Here is a 17,265-nt window from a genome sequence, read left to right as displayed (position 1 = left end):
GCGATGCTCAGGAAGGGCGCCATCGAACTCGTCCCAAAGAGGCTTCGGGGCTCCGGAGTTTACTCGAGATACTTCCTCGTGAAGAAGAAGACGGGAGGATGGCGCCCCATCCTAGACCTGCGACGTCTGAACAAGTTCATCAAGGCGCAGAAGTTCCGGATGGTCACCCTCCAGCACGTCCTGGGTCAGCTGGAGGAAGGAGACTTCCTGTCGTCGTTGGATTTGGAGGATGCCTACTTCCATATTCCCATCCTAAAGGGGCACCGAAAATTCCTCAGGTTTGTGGTCCAAGGGCGTCACTACCAGTTCAAAGCCCTCCCCTTCGGACTACGGTCGGCCCCCAGGGTATTCACCAAGTGCCTTGCACCGGTGGCGGCGCAGCTGCGCCGCGAGGGGATCCACGTCTACCCCTACCTGGACGACTGGCTCATCCGAGCCAAGACGAGGGAGCTCGCCGTGGAGCACACGGCAAGGACCGTCCAACTTCTCACGGACCTGGGATTCTCCGTGAACTACGCCAAGTCCCACCTGGTACCCACGCAAAACGCACTGTTTCTGGGAGCGAAGCTCGACACAGTGTCCCTTCTGGCCTCCCCGTCGGAGGAAAGGACCAGGTCCATCCTGGGCAAGGTACAGCGGGTGTTGGTTTCCGACGCGGCCAAGGTGAGGTCCATCAAGTCCCTCCTCGGAATGATGTCTTCTTGCATCTACCTCATTCCCATGTGCAGGCTCCGGATGCGCCCGTTGCAGGAGTTCCTGGACGCGCGCTGGATCCAAACGACGGGCGGCTTCGAGGAGAGGATCACACTCGACGAGAGTTTCCGCCGAGCGGTCCGGTGGTGGGGCACCCGCGCGCATCTGACGGCGGGCATGGACTTCCAGACCCCAGACCACCAGGAGACAGTGACCACGGATGCCTCCCTGGAAGGGTGGGGAGCGCACACCGAAAATCTGCATGCGAGAGGCCTTTGGCTCCCGACGGAGAAGTCCCTCCATATCAACGTCCTGGAGCTCCGTGCAGTGTTCTGGGCCCTCAGGTCCTTCCTTCCGTCCCTCAAGGGCAAGGTGGTGAGGATCTTCACCGACAACACCACCACCATGTTTTACATCAGGAAACAGGGCGGAACCAGGTCCCCAGCACTGTCCAAGGAGGCGCAGGACCTGTGGCATTGGGCCGTCGCCCAAAGGATGTTTCTGGTGCCGTTTCATCTGGCAGGGATAAAAAACACCATCGCCGACTCACTCAGCAGGGAGCTGCGCTCGTGCCACGAGTGGGAACTACGGCAGGATCTAGCGGATCGCCTCTTCCGACGGTGGGGCACACCCCAGATCGACCTGTTCGCGACGGCGACGAACTCCAAGTGCCGGAGGTTCGCCAGCAGGTTTCCCCAGGCGAGGAGCATGGGCGATGCTTTCTCGTTCCCCTGGGAGGGCCTGTTCCTCTACGCGTTCCCTCCTTTGCCACTGCTAATCCGGCTCGTCAACCAGCTCAAGAGGTCACGGTGCAGGATGATCCTCGTCGCACCTGCGTGGCCGAGGCAGATATGGTTCCCGGACCTTCTGGACTTGTCAGCGTCCCCGCCAATCAAGCTGCCGGTGGATGCGGATCTACTCTCCAGGGAAGGAGGCGCCATCCTCCACCACGACCCGAAATCGCTGAACTTGCAGGCCTGGCTCCTGCAGTGCTAGAGTTTGGAGGATACGACATACCGGCCGACTGCAGAGAGGTTCTTGCAAAGGCCAGGGCGTCCTCGACTCTTAAATGCTACGGACACAAATGGAAGAGGTTCTCTGTCTGGTGCCACGCACAGAAGATTAACCCTCTACGGATTACGTTTTCCCAGGTACTGCCATACCTGCTGACCCTGGCCAAAGCTGGACTGGCACACGCGTCCATCAAGATTCATCTTGCTGCGATCTCCCGATACACCAGAACCACGGGGCGGACGTCCTTGTGGTCCCATCGTCTGGTGAAAGAGTTCATGAAGGGACTGTTCAGATCGTTCCCGCCGGTGAAGGCTCCGGCCCCGGCGTGGGAGCTCAACGTGGTGCTGACCAAGCTCATGGGACCTCCATTCGAGCCTCTGCACTCGGCCCCGTTGAAGTTTCTGTCGTGGAAAACAGCGTTTCTTGTGGCCATCACCTCCGCACGACGGGTGGGAGAGATCCAGGCCCTTTCCTGCAAGGCCCCGTACTTGACTTTTCACGACACGAGGGTAGTGCTCAGGACGCACCCCTCCTTCATGCCCAAGGTACCGTCGGACTTCCATCTCAACGAACCCTTGGTGTTGCCTATGTTCTTCCCGTCGCCTTTGTCGCCGGCTGAGAGGACTTTGCACTCGCTGGATGTGGCTAGAGCGCTGAAGTTCTACGTGGACCGCACAAAGTGTTTTCGGAAGACGTCACAACTCTTTGTGAACTTTGGACCCGTCAATCAGGGGAAGGCTCTCTCGAAGGCTTCCATTTCCAGATGGCTCTCCGGCTGTATCATGTACTGTCATCGGTTGGCAAACCGACCGCTGCCTGGCCGTCCGAGAGCCCATTCCACCAGAGCGATCGCAGCTACCACGGCGTTCCTTTCTGGTGTGCCCCTGCTGGACATATGCAGGGCTGCTACGTGGAGGTCGACGCACACCTTCACGAAATTCTACTGCGTCGATCAGGATTCCAGGGAGGAGTCCAGGGTCGGCCAAGCAGTGCTGCGCAACCTGTTCGCCTGAGGTGAGCCTGGTGAGGAGGTGAGGAGGTAAGATGCTTAATGTTGGGTTTGATGTAATGCTTAATGTTGAGCCTTTGCCACCTCCCGTGGTTGTGCATGTGTGTACTGCTATGTATTCTTTATTCATGAGCATGTGAATCCATGCCAGACCAGGAACAAGTTACTTACCTGTTCTCCAGCATGGGTCTGGCATGGATTCACATGCGAACCCTCCGGCCTACCCCTCTGCGGCTCTTCACTTGGTCATACTGCCACTTCACGTGCTTCCAAATCTGAAGATGGCTGCCAGAGGCGGTGCTTAGGTAGAGGGCAGTCATTGGCTGTGGTCAGTATGACGCAGAGACCAGTGATTGGTTATTACTACGAAAGACAGATCAAAAACGAAACTGATACTGTTTTTTTCTTTACCGAGGATTCCCAGCCTGACGACGGGGAATATTCATGAGCATGTGAATCCATGCCAGACCCATGCTGGAGAACAACAGTTACAGGTAAGTAACTTGTTCCATATGTATGTGTGTGTGTGTGTATATATATTTCTGAGGCTTGTGGAATCTGCTTAGATCACATGCTGTGCATAGGCCGACATCTAGTGGAAGCTGCGGCGTATAACAGTTCGTTTTTCGAAACTCGAAAATGGGCGTCGACACAGGGCGTACCAGTAATACTATCCCTAGTGTGACATCCACTGTACCCATGATCCCTCACGCGTCTAGGACCCTCCGATTGTTTTTTTCTGCCATACTGGTCGGAAGCATTCCGCGGAGTTCCCTGGCCTTAGACATACTTTTGCTAGAATATTGTTATATTTCCCCATTTCTCCACCCCAACGTCGAGTCACCGCATCCACACTCGACGCCGGCCCGGAGAAAGAATCGTCCGTCGAGAGCTGCACAATGGATTTGGGCCTCGGAAGGCCTCTGGCAAGTAGGGAGAGTGGGGGGTGGACATACTCTGCACTCTTTTGGTATATAGGTACATTCTTATATATTCCTACACGTATTAGCCCGCTGCCACAAGGTGCGTATGGAGGGTACCCCTTTCCAATTTTGCCCCAAGTGCAACCGCAAGTACCCTTGGGTTGACAGGCATGCCTCGTGCAATCTCTGCTTACCGATGGACCACCCCGAGGCTAACTGCAGAGCGTGTAGTAGGTTCAAACCGAAAACACTCATACCTGTTCGATCGAGCATTGGGCCCACCACGCCCGGCGTCAAGAGGCCATGGCAGCGGAGGGCGCCTTCAGCGATGGCAGCGACACTGTGCTTTCGGATGGCGAGGGCAACGTGGTGTCAATTGACAGCCAAGCGCAAGTCCCCGACCTCGGATGGTCGTCCGGCAGGGCGGCTATGGGGAAGACCCCCGGCGACACAAGCGCTACCATCAGCACTTCCACAAAACACATGAAGTCCAACCGAGACTCGACGCGCACGTCGAGTACTCGGAAAGATGCACATAGAGAACACCCCGAATCGGTGTCCTCTGGGCATTCTCGATCTAGATCGCCGCATGACTCCAGGCAACCATCCACTGTTGCCAGAAGTGCCTTGCTCCCCAAGGTAACGGAGGTTCGATCGTCAGAAGATGAAACCAACCTCTATCCCCAGTCAGCACTCCAGGAGTCGGCGTCAACAGGCCGCGCAACGGCTGCTCCCGATTCCCAACCTCCACTATCCAGAGATAGGGACACTACCCCCGAACCTCGGCGCCAGGCGTCGAAAGGCTCCAGAGGGGCGAAAAAACAGGGTAAACACTCTTCCACACACGGGGAAGGGGAAAAACAACAGAGGAAGCAGTCTCAGCCTCCTTCCACACCTCAAAAACCTTGTACCCCACATAAACAGATGGACAAGTCTCAGTCTTCTGTTATCCCAAAGACCCCTGTTCAAACCAGTAGGTCTAGTCTAGATAAGACAGGGAAAGGTCTTCAAAAAAGAATCATTCCCAGTTCAAGAGAATGGTCTACTGATGACATAGACAGAGTCATGTCAAGGATGTCATCATTGGCAGATTTCTACGCCAAAAACCCTGAACACTTTCTCTCTTTTACCCCCGACGGGTCAACTCCCTCAGGCTCTAAGGATCCTATACCCCCAAGTAAGAAGTCCCGGGTTAAAGCTCCTACTTCAGACCCCTTCAGTATACAGCCCTATTCTCAATATCAGGGAGATCCATCCCTTTATGAGGATCCAGATTTGGGCATGTTGGAAGAACAAACTGGGACGGGCTACTATGGGGATGACGAGGACCAAGAGGAGGAGGAGGACAACCCAGAAACCGACAGGCTAGATTCCCCGGTAGATAAAGAACCCCCGGTTACCGACTCCCCTGTCGATAACCAGCCTCTCTTGAATGAAGTGCTGTCCAGAGCGGCAGAACACTTCCACATTGACACCCAGGGTGCTCAGGAAGAGAGGGACTTTGCCGAGGAGTTATTGGGAGAAAGGAGACCTGTTGCCCAGGCCATCCCTATCCATAAGTCAATACAAAGGAGGATAGACCCTTCCCTTGTTAATCCCTATCTCACTAGGGCGGTAAACCCCAGAGTTGAGAAGCTTTTCAGGGCAGCCCAAACAGACCGACTGTACATAAGAGGGAATCTGAAACCGGACTCCCAGGTAGTTACAAACACCCGTAAGAGGGCGGGAACACCTTTGTCATCATCGTAAGCTCCTCCCTACAAGGAGAGCAAGAAGATTTATGGCTTGGGCAGGAAAGTAGCCTCCACTTCCGCCTACCAGGCAAGGATTGCCAACTCCACCACCCTGCTGGCGAGTTACAACTGCCACCAGTGGGAAGAAGTCGCGGCACTCATATATTCCGCTCCAGAACCCTTAAAAAGCCAATTGGCACGAGTTTCGGCGGAAGGAAGAGCCCTGTCCGGTTGCTTATTAAAAGCAACCTTTGATGCCGCGGATAAAGATGGCAGATTGATAGCAGAAGGTACTGTTATCAAAAGGCATGCTTGGTTGCGACAGTCTGGGTTCAAAGCCGAAATCCAGGCTTCATTGATAGACAAACCGGTGGAGCCGGATCTATTGTTTGGAAAGGCGGTCGAGGACGCGCTGAAAAATGCCAAGGACGAGTATGAGACACTCAAATCCCTAGGCCAACTAACCAACAAACCCCCTAATCAGAGAGGGAATGGCAATTTTCATCGCCCACGCGGCCAAAATTCCCAGAGAGGATCTAACTATTCCCAGGAGCAGGGTACACCGTGGAACAATAATAACCAACAGTCTACCCAGGGTTACGGCAGGGGTAATAAAAGAGGGCGTGGTAAGGGTAGAGGCAGTCCCAGTAAAGGAGGCGGCACGCCTCCACCAAAACAGTGACGCTCAGTTCAGGGTCCCTTCTCGCGCAACCCCAGTAGGGAGACGCATTTCCAACTTCACCCAAGTTTGGGAAGGGATCACATCAGACAGATGGGTGCTGTCCACAGTATCCGCTGGGTACTGCATAGAACTGTTAGAGCGTCCCCGGAACCATCCTCCACCACGAAGAATACATTCTTTGGAACACCAGAAGATCCTCCTCGAGGAGATCGTCAATCTGCTAGAAAGGACGCGATAGAACTCGTCCCGGGACACCAGGTAAACAAGGGTATTTATTCAACTTACTTCCTTGTGCCAAAAAAAGATTTGACAATACTCCCAATGCAAGTATGTCAAGCCCCAAAAATTTCGCATTACTACTCTCCAAGAGGTAATCCCCCTCCTAAAAAAGGGGGATTACATGGCAACATTGGACATGAAAGATGCCTATTTTCATATTTCCATGTTCCCAGCGCACAGAAAATACTTGCGCTTCAAGGTGGACAGTCGACACTACCAGTTCAAGGTACTGCCCTTCGGGATAGCTTCGGCTCCAAGGGTATTCACCAAGGTACTGGCGGTGGTGGCAGCACACCTACGCAGGGAGGCAATCCCGGTGTACCCTTGCCTGGACCACTGGCTCATCACGGGGGAGACCCCAGTAATTTGCAGAACAAACATTCAAAGGACAATCGACCTCCTCTACGAATTAGGCTTCTCAATCAACGAGAAAAAGTCAAGCCTGGTGCCAAGCACCTCCAAACAGTTCCTAGGAGCAATCCTAGATACTCAAGAGGGGTTGACCTTTCCTTCAGAGGAAAGAATTCGGAATATACTACTGCTAATTCCGCAATATCAGTCCGGTCACCAAATAACGGTACGCAAAGCAATGCGTTTACTGGGCATGATGGCGTCATGTATTTACCTGGTCCCCCACGCGCGCCTGCGCATGCGTCCCATGCAGGAATGGTTGGCGAAACAGTGGTCTCAGGCAAGTGGTCAGTGGGACGATCTAGTGGTCCTTTCACCAACACTGGTACAAAGCCTAAACTGGTGGACAAGAGAAAATCTGTCCAAGGGGAAACCCTTTTACGATCCCGAGATACAGGCGGTAGTCACAACCGATGCATGCCTGACAGCGTGGGGAGCTCACCATCTCCATCACACAGCTCAGGGTCTCTGGTCTCACTCAGTGGCCAAGAATCACATCAACCTACTAGAGCTTCTGGCAGTATACAGAGCGCTTCAAGCGTTCGAGCCCTACCTGCTAAATCTGTCAGTGCAAATCCGGACGGACAGCACTACAGCCATGTTTTACCTGAACAAGCAAGGAGGGACTCGTTCGCCAAATCTGTCCACGCTTGCCCAGAAAATTTGGAAATGGGCACTCTGACGCAACATCTTCCTGTCATCGCAACATGTTCCGGGGGATCTCAATTCTCTAGCGGATGCTCTAAGCAGAGACCCCCTCCCAGAAAAACATGAATGGTGTCTACACAGAGAAGTCGTAGAAGATATCTTCTCTCAGTGGGGTCTCCCCACTGTAGACCTATTCGCCACAAGTGAAAACAGACAATGCCCAGGATTTGCATCCAGGTTCCCCCAACCAGACTCCCAGGGGAACGCCCTGTGGATGAACTGGTCAGGAATGTTTGCGTACGCTTTTCCACCAACTCCTCTCATCAGGAAGGTGGTCAACAAGATGAACAGAGAGTCGATGACGCTCGTCCTGGGCGAGACAACCGTGGTTCCCACACTTACGCAGATTAGCCGTGTGCGAACCAATCAGATTTCCTGCCTGGTACAACCTACTGTCCCAACACCAAGGTCAAACAGTGCATCCTCAACCCAACTCAATGAACCTGGCAGCATGGCTCCTGAGGTCATAGAGTTCAGACATCTCAATTTACCACAGAGGTGTATGGACATCCTAAAAGAATCTAGGAAACCAAACGGAGGCACTGCTAGTTTGACAAATGGAAGAGATTTGTTATCTGGTGCCAGAATAAACAAATCAACACAGTTGATTGCACTCCTTCCACTATTGTTACATACATGCTCCACCTGCTGGATGCAGGACTGGTTTTTATTTCACTGAAGGTACACCTGGCAGCTCTGTTGGCATACACCACTTCCCATAACAAGGTGTTGTGGTGGAAAGTACCAGTAGTTAAAGCCTTCATGGAAGGAGTAAAGAGACTTCACCCTCCTATTTCAAACCCACCACCAGGATGGGACCTTAACGTGGTGCTATCTAAGCTCATGGGCCCCCCATTCGAGCCCATGCACAAAAGCAGTCTGAAACACCTAACTTACAAAACGGCCTGCTTAGTAGCAATTACATCTATAAGAAGAGTCAGTGAAATTCAGGCTCTGTCAGTGCAAGGTCCCTTCTTTACTGGCCATAAAGATAAACTGGTTTTACGCACACACCCTAGGTTTTCACCTAAGTTTATTTCAAAATTCCACGTGAACCAGTCCATCCAGTTTCCGGCTTTCTTCCAAGACCCACAAAGCTCGGCTGAGGTGAAACTACACACACTAGATGTGCGTAGGGCGGTCCTCTACTATGTAAACAAGACCAGACCGCTAAGGAAAACAGATCAGCTGTTTGTCTCCGTAGCTACAGGCAGAGAGGGGGATCGTGTCTCTAAAGGTGCCATCTCTAAGTGGATTATTAACTGTATCCAGCTGTGTTACTCACTTTCTGAAAAAACTCTGCCTTTCACGCCTAGGGCCCACTCTACAAGAGGCATTGGGGCCACTCTGGCTTTCATTGCAAATGTACCCCTTGACACCATTTGCAAAGCAGCTACTTGGAGCTCTATTCACACTTTTACTCAGCACTACTGCATTGACACCCATTCCAAGACAGATACCCAAGTGGGACAGGCGGTTCTAAGACATTTATTTGCTCATGACCCTTCTCACATCCCATCTCCTTCTTCAGGTACTGCTCGCTAATCTATGCACAGCATGTGATCTAAGCAGATTCCACAAGCCTCAGAAGGGATACATTACTCACCGTAATCGTATTTCTGATGCTTGTATCTGCTTAGATTCACATGCGACCCACCCTTCCTCCCCTTTGAGAGAAGGCGCATGGATGCTTGCAGTCTTACCTTTCTTTATATCTGCTTGGATCATCTGTACTCACGCTTCTCCTCATGCTACCTCATGTCAGAAAAAATACAATCTGAGGGTCCTACACGCGTGAGGGATCATGGGTACAGTGGACGTCACGCTAGGGATAGTATTACTGGCACGCCCTGTGTTGATGTAAAACTGTAATACTCTGCAGCTTCCACTAGATGTCGTCCTATGCACAGCATGTGAATCTAAGCAGATACAAGCATCAGAAAAACGATTACGGTGAGTAATGTATCCCATATATATATATATTCACCAAAAAAAACTTTAAGGGGACGTTATGGTTAAGTTGCGCTACTAAAAACCTGTGAAATTCACCAAAAAAACGTTATAAACGTGACATTATGGTTCGAAGTAAAACCGAAAAACCCCTGAAATTCGACAGTTATGGTAGGCTAAGCAACCATAACTGGCCGCACCACTGTGCACTGCTAACACTAACACCCAGGACATCAAAGATGACATCACAAATGTCATTGATGACATCACCAGATTACAAAACAAAATCCTTTTTCAAGATGGCCACCATCGAAAGGGAAGGCGGTTGTTCCATACATGGCCCCTCTTCACTTTCCATGGCAGCCAGCAAAAAGCAAAAGTACGTTCCGAGACACAGAACCTGTACATAAACATACAGCGATTACAAAACAAAATCCTTTTTCAAGCTGGCCCCCATAGAAAGGGAACGCGGTTGTTCCATACATTGCCCCTCTTCACTTTCCATGACAGCCTCCAAAAAGCAAAAGTACGTGCCCTGACGCAGAACCTGTAAACAAACATACAGCGACGTACAACGTGGTACCTTACATTAAACATTTTAGAATTTGTAAAGTAGTTTTATTTAACAAACACCTGTCAGAGACCATCGGACTAATCCCATTTTCTATTAAATTGTAACAATGGTTCTAAGGGCGTCATTGCAAATGTTCATGATGAGACACACGTAGTTATTTTCCCATACTCAAACTATGTGTTTCTGTTAAATCACTCGCTTTGTTTGCACAGGTATTTCCAAGACGGCGCCATGACCTTTGCCCTACAACACCATAAATGATGATATGTTACTCCTAATGGCGAGGTCAGTGTAGGGTGAAAGGGGGCCTGGCCGGTCATCCCACAACACTGTAACGGACAGGCAGCCGGTCACCAGCAGTTGCATATGACGTTGAAAGAAGCCGTCAGTCGGCATCTGGAAACCATGGCACGCACAGTACGGCAAGATGTAGCTAGGCGGAAAACGTAAGGGAACATCTGTATCAATACCCAACCTTTAGGAAAAAATTCCAGAAAAGACACAAAGATTGTGGAAAGTAGGCCACAAATAGAAGTGGACAAACAAGACATTTTAAGGAAATATTAGCATTGACCATGGGTACATTTAGTAACAGCCTACAAACGCTGATAATCAGCACTCGCCATAAGGTTTAAAAAAAGGGCAACTCCACAGTGAGATGGTAATTCAGTTATGAAGCCAAAGGGAATGGACAAGCAAGAAAAAAAGTACATGTCTTGATTTAACACAAGACCAAAAGAACGTGCAAACTGATACACAAAACTATGTGGGCAAGCATAACATTTCAAAGAAGAAATAACGGTCAACAAGGATGAGTCTAGTCATAGCCTGCAAACGCGGACAATCTGCACTCTCTGTTATTGGAGGAAAATGACAACTGCGCAAAAAGATAACACCTCAGTTACATTGTCACAATTAGTGATTTGGTAATATAAAATTAAAACGCGGGTCGGTGTAGAGTCGTCAAGATTAAGCTTAGATGATGTTGACAGCCTCCATTGTTTTTGGCCAAGTCAGGCAGCAAAGTGTTCGCACCAAAGAATCTTCGTGAACTGATTTTTCATGTTCTTTACAAATGTTTATAAAACATAACCTTATCAAATGGTATTTTCTGGAAGGTTTCATTCCTTGCATAGCTTTTGAAGTTTCCCTTTCGCTCAAGGTCAAAAAACAATTGCCCCTTATGGATTGACTTGGATGCGTGGGCCTACTGAGCTCGCAACCAAAAAAACAAATCAACTCACCTTCACTCAGAAGGCAAATACATTCTCACTTTGCAACAACATATGAGCATCCAATCATGAGAACCGCTACTCCCATACGCCTCCAGAACCACTGTTTCCATCAAACACTCAAGGTGGCGGCCTCAGATTTCAAAAAGTAGGACGCCAGTCCGACTTCAATATTAATCTAAAAACATTGTAACACAGACGCAGGCATTGGTCGCCGTACATTGAGTACCAACTTCCACTTTACCGTATGAATTTTTTGGCAAGAAAACACCACTTTTTGAGTTTCCGCTGAAACATTCCATCCCAACCTAATTAAAGCTCACCTTTGGAAACAGTATTTCATAATTATAGCAAGTCTATTGGTGTCTTGTTTTATATGTGTTACCGGCGATGTCCGTGTGCACCAAAATATGAACAAAAGATGGCAGGGGCAGCGAAGATATCTAACACACTTCACGCTGTTCCACAACCAATCAGTGAAAGCGCCACATGTCCGCGGACATGACGCTACAGCTTAGCCAATCGATTTCTTGTCCGCGGAGCGAACAGGGAAGTGTGACCGCGGAGCGGACAGAGATATCACTAATTTTTTTAGACCTACTTTTTGGTCATTTTAAAGGAAACTACTGGACGGATTGTCACCAAATTTACAAAAGCACGCTTTCGGGACCAACCCCTTGCCGCAAATTTGGTGAAAATCCGTCCAGCGGTTTGGCCTGTAGGCATGCGCAAAGTTTTTCCCCCAATTCAGTCTATGGGAAAAAAAGACGTTTTGGGACCACCCCTGTAGTATCTTTTCCCCCCCTTGACCAAACATCACCAAACTTTGCAAAGGAAATCAGAGTGGCCCATATACTTTGTTTGCAAAGTTTGGTGAGGATTTGTCCTGGGGGGAGTAAAGTTATAAGCCGCCCAAAAAGTGCTCTTCCTATGGAAACAGCAACTTAACCATAACTACACAGTCACTACCGTGGCTGTGTAATATATGTCCTTGATTGGTCAGTCTTTTTTATTTTGGATTCCTTGTACTATTGCAGTTTGGGGGGTATACCTGTCAAGCTATTTCTGTTTTGCCTTTATGATTGATTGGGATTATAGCTGGTTTAGAAGTAGTGTGGGGCTGAGTAGGTGGTTTAGCCGCTTCTTAAACCCCTGTACTCCTGCAGAGCAGTAGTTGTTTCGTCAAAGATATGGATGAAGAATTTTCCACATACATTTAGTGATGAGCAGTGAAATATAAGAACCACCAGCATTTCCATGTCCTTAACCATACACACGTAGTGAATCCTGGGGTTAAATCGCAGGCTGTAGCGATCAACAAATGATGCCCGCTGTTGGAGAAATTAAGACCCACCATTGCATTGCCCTATTTGTTTCAGTAGTTTGCAACTGCTTTTTCCATGTGCAGGAAAAATAGGCACAATCTGCTGAAATGAAGCCATTCTGTGGGGATTCAGAATGGCGGTCCCTGGCGATTACATTCAGTGCTTACTGAAATGACCAACTCAATTAAACATGTACTTATCAAAACAGTCCATGTGATTAAAAAATGTAATTACATTTTTTTTTTATGCGTCATTTGTAATGCTCACTATACAGCAATTGTGTTTCAAGGTGCATCAAGACAAGGGGGTGGGGAAGGGGATGAGGAAGAAGGTATAAAACGAAAAAATTCTTAAAGGTCTTCAAACATTCAGAAGGTGCAAGTGATGTAAAATGAGAGCAGGGTTGAGGGGTAGGGAGAAGTGCAGAAAGGGAGCAGAGGGGAGGAAGACAAACAAAATGCTCTGACTAGGTCGGGAACGTGCACATGCTGAAACAAGAACAAAGGAGAAAGGGGGACGAGGGGGTGTGCAGGAGGGGGTAAAGCGGAAGAGGATAAACAAAAACGCTCTGTCTCGGTCGTTAGGCAAATTGGAACGAAGTGCAAAACAAAAAATTGAGATCGGGGAGAAAGAGAAACTGTAAGGTGGGGGAGAAGGAAAGAGGTGATAAAAGCAAACGGTTGAAGTGCAGGAAAGTAGGTGAAATGCATATAAGGAAGACCAGAAAGAATTTAAGAAGACAGGGAATACGTGAATGCAGAAGGGAAACAATGCATCCTGGAGTTGGGGGCAAATGCAAGCAGACAAACTGAAGACTGAGCAGGGAGAGAGGCTGAGGTGAGGCAATGAAGCACATTATGGCAATAGTAAGCAGCAGGGGACAGAACGGCAAGGATTGAGATACAGATATGATTAAGATGTTTGTAGTATTGAAAAATTGGTGTTATCTAAATCAAACTGATTGAATAGTCTCCAGCCATACTTGAAAATTCATGGGTTTTGGCAGCCACTCCTTTCTGCAGCTGCATTCCCTGCTGCTCCGATTGTGATCTACCTAGGCCAGAAGCCGGCAAGAAAGCTTGCACCACACCTGCTCGCTTGTACCCATCTGGCTGTCTCCCTTTGTCCTGTGCTTGCTGTCCTTGTTCTCTTTGATTGGTGAGCCTTCCGCCATGCCTTGTCTTGGCTGTCCTTGCTGCTTCACTGCCAGGCACATTGTGTTCATGGACCCCCTTATCCTTGATGTTGAATATAGATGGGGCTTCCAGGTGGTCTCCTCACTTTGACAGAATGCCTTGTTTGTGCGCTGCTGTTTCTGATTTTGTCTCTGGGGAATGTTATAGGATGCATATTTAGGACTGGGATCTTTGGCCTAATGTCCCCCTCAGAGAACTCCAGTTAGACATGCCCTCCTACCTTCTTATCAGAGTCCTGTATCCCTTGAGACTGTAGAAGGAGCACAATTGCTGAAATGTGTTTAATGTTGTACGTTAGGCTAGGCTCCTTTTTTTAAACTTCTTTGTGAATTTGTCTTCAGGTTCCTGTTTAATCGCTAATTTTTAGTGATGATCGAAAACTGGGAGTTCTGGACATCATGGCAGAGCCACTTGACAAGGCATATGAAGCCTTCCGTCTGGTGGCTATAGACCGGGACAATGCACTTAAGGAACTTAAGCAGAAGGTATATACTTTTTAATTAACAATATCATTTGTAAACCTTGAAATGACTGTTTAGAAACTGTGTGGCTCACATGATGTAAATGTCCTGGTCGACCGCCAAATTTTATTTGACCATGCTTGTCATTTGTGCGCATTCTTCAAATAACTGTTTTTTTTATCATTAACTTCAACGTTAGTAATAGTCAAAACCATATGTGGGCATAACGAGGGCCAAAAGAAGTAGTACACAACTCGACCTCCATAGCACATGAAGATTCCATAGGTTTCGAACTGTATGAATTGATGCATCTTGTAGAGGGAGGACTTGGTCAGCAACAAGTGACTTTTTTTTAAAAATAATTCTGTTTATTACGTTTTAATAATACAACAACAAAACAGACATGAATCAAAGGCATACATCAGATCATGGTGGTAAGGCAATTTCAAAACGCAAAAGGAACTCTGTAGGGCCGAGAGCCATCAGACGTTTGTGGGATAAGGCAGGTAACCAATGTTAACAACAGTACAGTTCTATTTTCATCGGCGCATCTCAGTTAGCGTCAAGCCATTTACCCCATATTTTTTCGAATTTGCGGGGGCAACCCCGTGCATTATAAATCCGGCGCTCCGAGGCCGCGCATCTGTCCAACTCATTGCTCCAGCGGTTCACAGATAGAGGGTCAGCAGAGCCCCAGCTAGTCGCGATTAATCTTTTGCCTGCCCCGAATGCCAGTGCCAGAAACATTTTTTCATATTTCGAGAGATCCACTTCACCCCGGATTCCCAACAGTATCATTTTGGGATCCCTGGGGATTGGTGTCGCCAGGGTGGCAGAGATCGTGTTAATACAGCTCTCCCAGAAGACCTGTAAGACTCGGCAGTCCCATATCATATGGTAGAAGGTGGCAGGTTCCGTTTTGCATCTGAGGCATGTCCCGTCTTCCAGTCCCCCCCATCTGGCCATGGCAGTACGTGAATAGTATGTGCGGTGGAGGATCCTCAGTTGTATAAGTCTGAGTTTAGAGTCTATACCTATTTCTCTAGGGGACATTAATGCCTCTACCCAGTCTTCTGGTTCCATTTGACCTATGTCCTTTACCCACTTTTCCTTGAGCCCATCTAGCTGCGCCGCCCCAAAGGAGTTAAGGGCTTGATAGAGCGTGGAAGTGACCTTGGAGGCAATGCATTGCGGGAGGATATTGGTCTCAATGGGAGTACAGGGGGGTATGGTTGTCGTATCAGGGAATTGGGTGCGGATGGCGTGGGCCAGTTGCGCATGTCGAAACCGGTCCCTGGGTGCGAGGTCGAATTGCTCTTGCATGGCCTCAAAGTCAAGGAGGTGGCCCTCTTGTATCACATACGCTAATGTGTGTATCCCTTTTACTCACCAGTGACCGAAGGGGCCCATCTTTACTATTTCCGGGAGGAGTGCGTTGTGCCATAGGGGTTGAGATAGTGTTGGTTTACCTTTCCAGCCTATTAGTTTGTGCGCATCCCGCCAGGCCCGGCAAATATGGTGTGTCATTTTGGGTAACATTGGGGGTTGGTTGTGGGTGGCGTACAGGATCTGTAGTGGGGTTAGTGGGGTCATGCTCTCTATTTCAAGGCGGATGTGGGGGAGTGTGGGGTCTGCGTGTATCCAGTCGTTTACCACCCCAATCTGGGCTGCAAGGTAATAGGTGCGTATGCATGGTAGACCGATGCCTCCCTCCCACACTGATCGCTGCAGCGTATCAAGGGCGATCCTGGGTTGTTTCCCTCCCCACAGCAGTGTGCGAAGACGTCTGTCAATGAGTGCAAAGGTGTCTCGAGGGATGACAAGGGGGGCGTTTTGAAGTACATACAACAGTCTGGGGAGGGTCATCATTTTGAATAGCGCCGCTCTGCCCATTAGTGATAGTGGGAGTGATTGCCAGTGGGAGGTGTCCCTATTGAACCAGTCAATTATTGGTTGTAAGTTAAGTTGCAGGAACCCACCCAGTGTCGGGTCGAGTCTTATACCCAGGTATTTAAGTTCTCTAATGGAGACATGATATGGGCAGGTTTCAGGGATCGCAGACTCGCCGCCCTGGATCGGGAAGTAAATAGTTTTGGTCTCATTTACCTTAAGGCCTGCAAAGCGCTGGTATTCCCTAAGGATGCGGGAAACAATCGGGCAGGAAGTGCGTGGGTTACTGAGGTATATGAGGAGGTCGTCCGCGTAGAGGGATAGTCGGTCCTCTCCCCCCCAGGCCAGGCGAACCCTGTCCAATTAGTGTTAGCTCTAAGCTCAATTGCGAGAGGTTCTATGGCCAAGAGAAAAAGCAGCGGGGAGAGGGGGCACCCCTGTCCCGTACCTCGACCCAAGGGAAATGATCCAGAAGACCTGCCGTTCACCCTTACCATGGCCTCCGGGTGTGCATACAGGAGTTTAACCCACGATATAAACGTTTGCCCCAGGTTCATCCGAGCCATGATTGCCCACAAAGCCTCCCATTCTACAGAGTCAAATGCTTTTTCAAAGTCCACTGCCAGGAGGGCCAGTGGGGCTGGTATTTCCTTGGCTCTGCTCAGCGCCAGCTGAACTCTACGCAGGTTCATGCGGGTGGATTTGTTGGGCATGAATCCACATTGGTCGGGGTGGACAAGGGTCTCTATAACTTGCAGTAGTCTGTTGGCTAGTGTTCTTGCGAGGACCTTGGCTTCGCCGTTGATCAAGGATATTGGGCGATAGGAGGCACATTCCTCCGGGGGTTTCCCGGGCTTATGTATGACGATTATGCATGCCTTCCTGAGGTCCGGGGGGAGTGCCCCCAGCTCTTTGCTGTGTAGAAACATACGGTGCATGTGGGAGGGTAGTGAACCGCCGAGGCATTTCCATGTTTCTGTAGGGAACCCATTAGGACCCGGGGTTTTCCCGGGTTGGAGCTGTGCGAGTGCCTCTTGCACCTCGGTTACAGTGATTTCAGCGTCCAGGAGGTCTGTTTGGCGCTGAGTGAGCTTTGGGATCTCGATCTGGTCAAGGTAGCGTGCGGGTTCGGAAGGCGGGCTCTCGGCCGGTGGAGTATAGAGTTTCTCATAGTAGGCGGCGAAT

At 49.6% G+C, this 17,265-nt stretch overlaps 1 protein-coding gene across 3 annotated transcripts in view; it reads left to right on the top strand.

The window, feature by feature from the left end:
* Positions 1-17,265, top strand: part of TANK (TRAF family member associated NFKB activator) — a 909,733-nt gene that overhangs the window by 278,944 nt on the left and 613,524 nt on the right. For all 3 annotated transcript variants that reach the window (XM_069616338.1, XM_069616339.1, XM_069616340.1), the window contains exon 2: positions 14,071-14,214. In XM_069616338.1, the coding sequence (XP_069472439.1) occupies positions 14,128-14,214 (87 nt within the window). In that variant the 5' untranslated portion in view covers positions 14,071-14,127. The remainder of the gene's footprint in view (positions 1-14,070; positions 14,215-17,265) is intronic.

The sequence above is a fragment of the Ambystoma mexicanum genome, chromosome 9, assembly GCF_040938575.1.
Source record: "Ambystoma mexicanum isolate Mex_15411 chromosome 9, UKY_AmexF1_1, whole genome shotgun sequence".
Taxonomy (NCBI): domain Eukaryota; kingdom Metazoa; phylum Chordata; class Amphibia; order Caudata; family Ambystomatidae; genus Ambystoma; species Ambystoma mexicanum.
The sequence above is the reverse complement of the archived record's forward strand: the minus strand, read 5'-3'. Positions and strand labels throughout refer to the sequence as shown.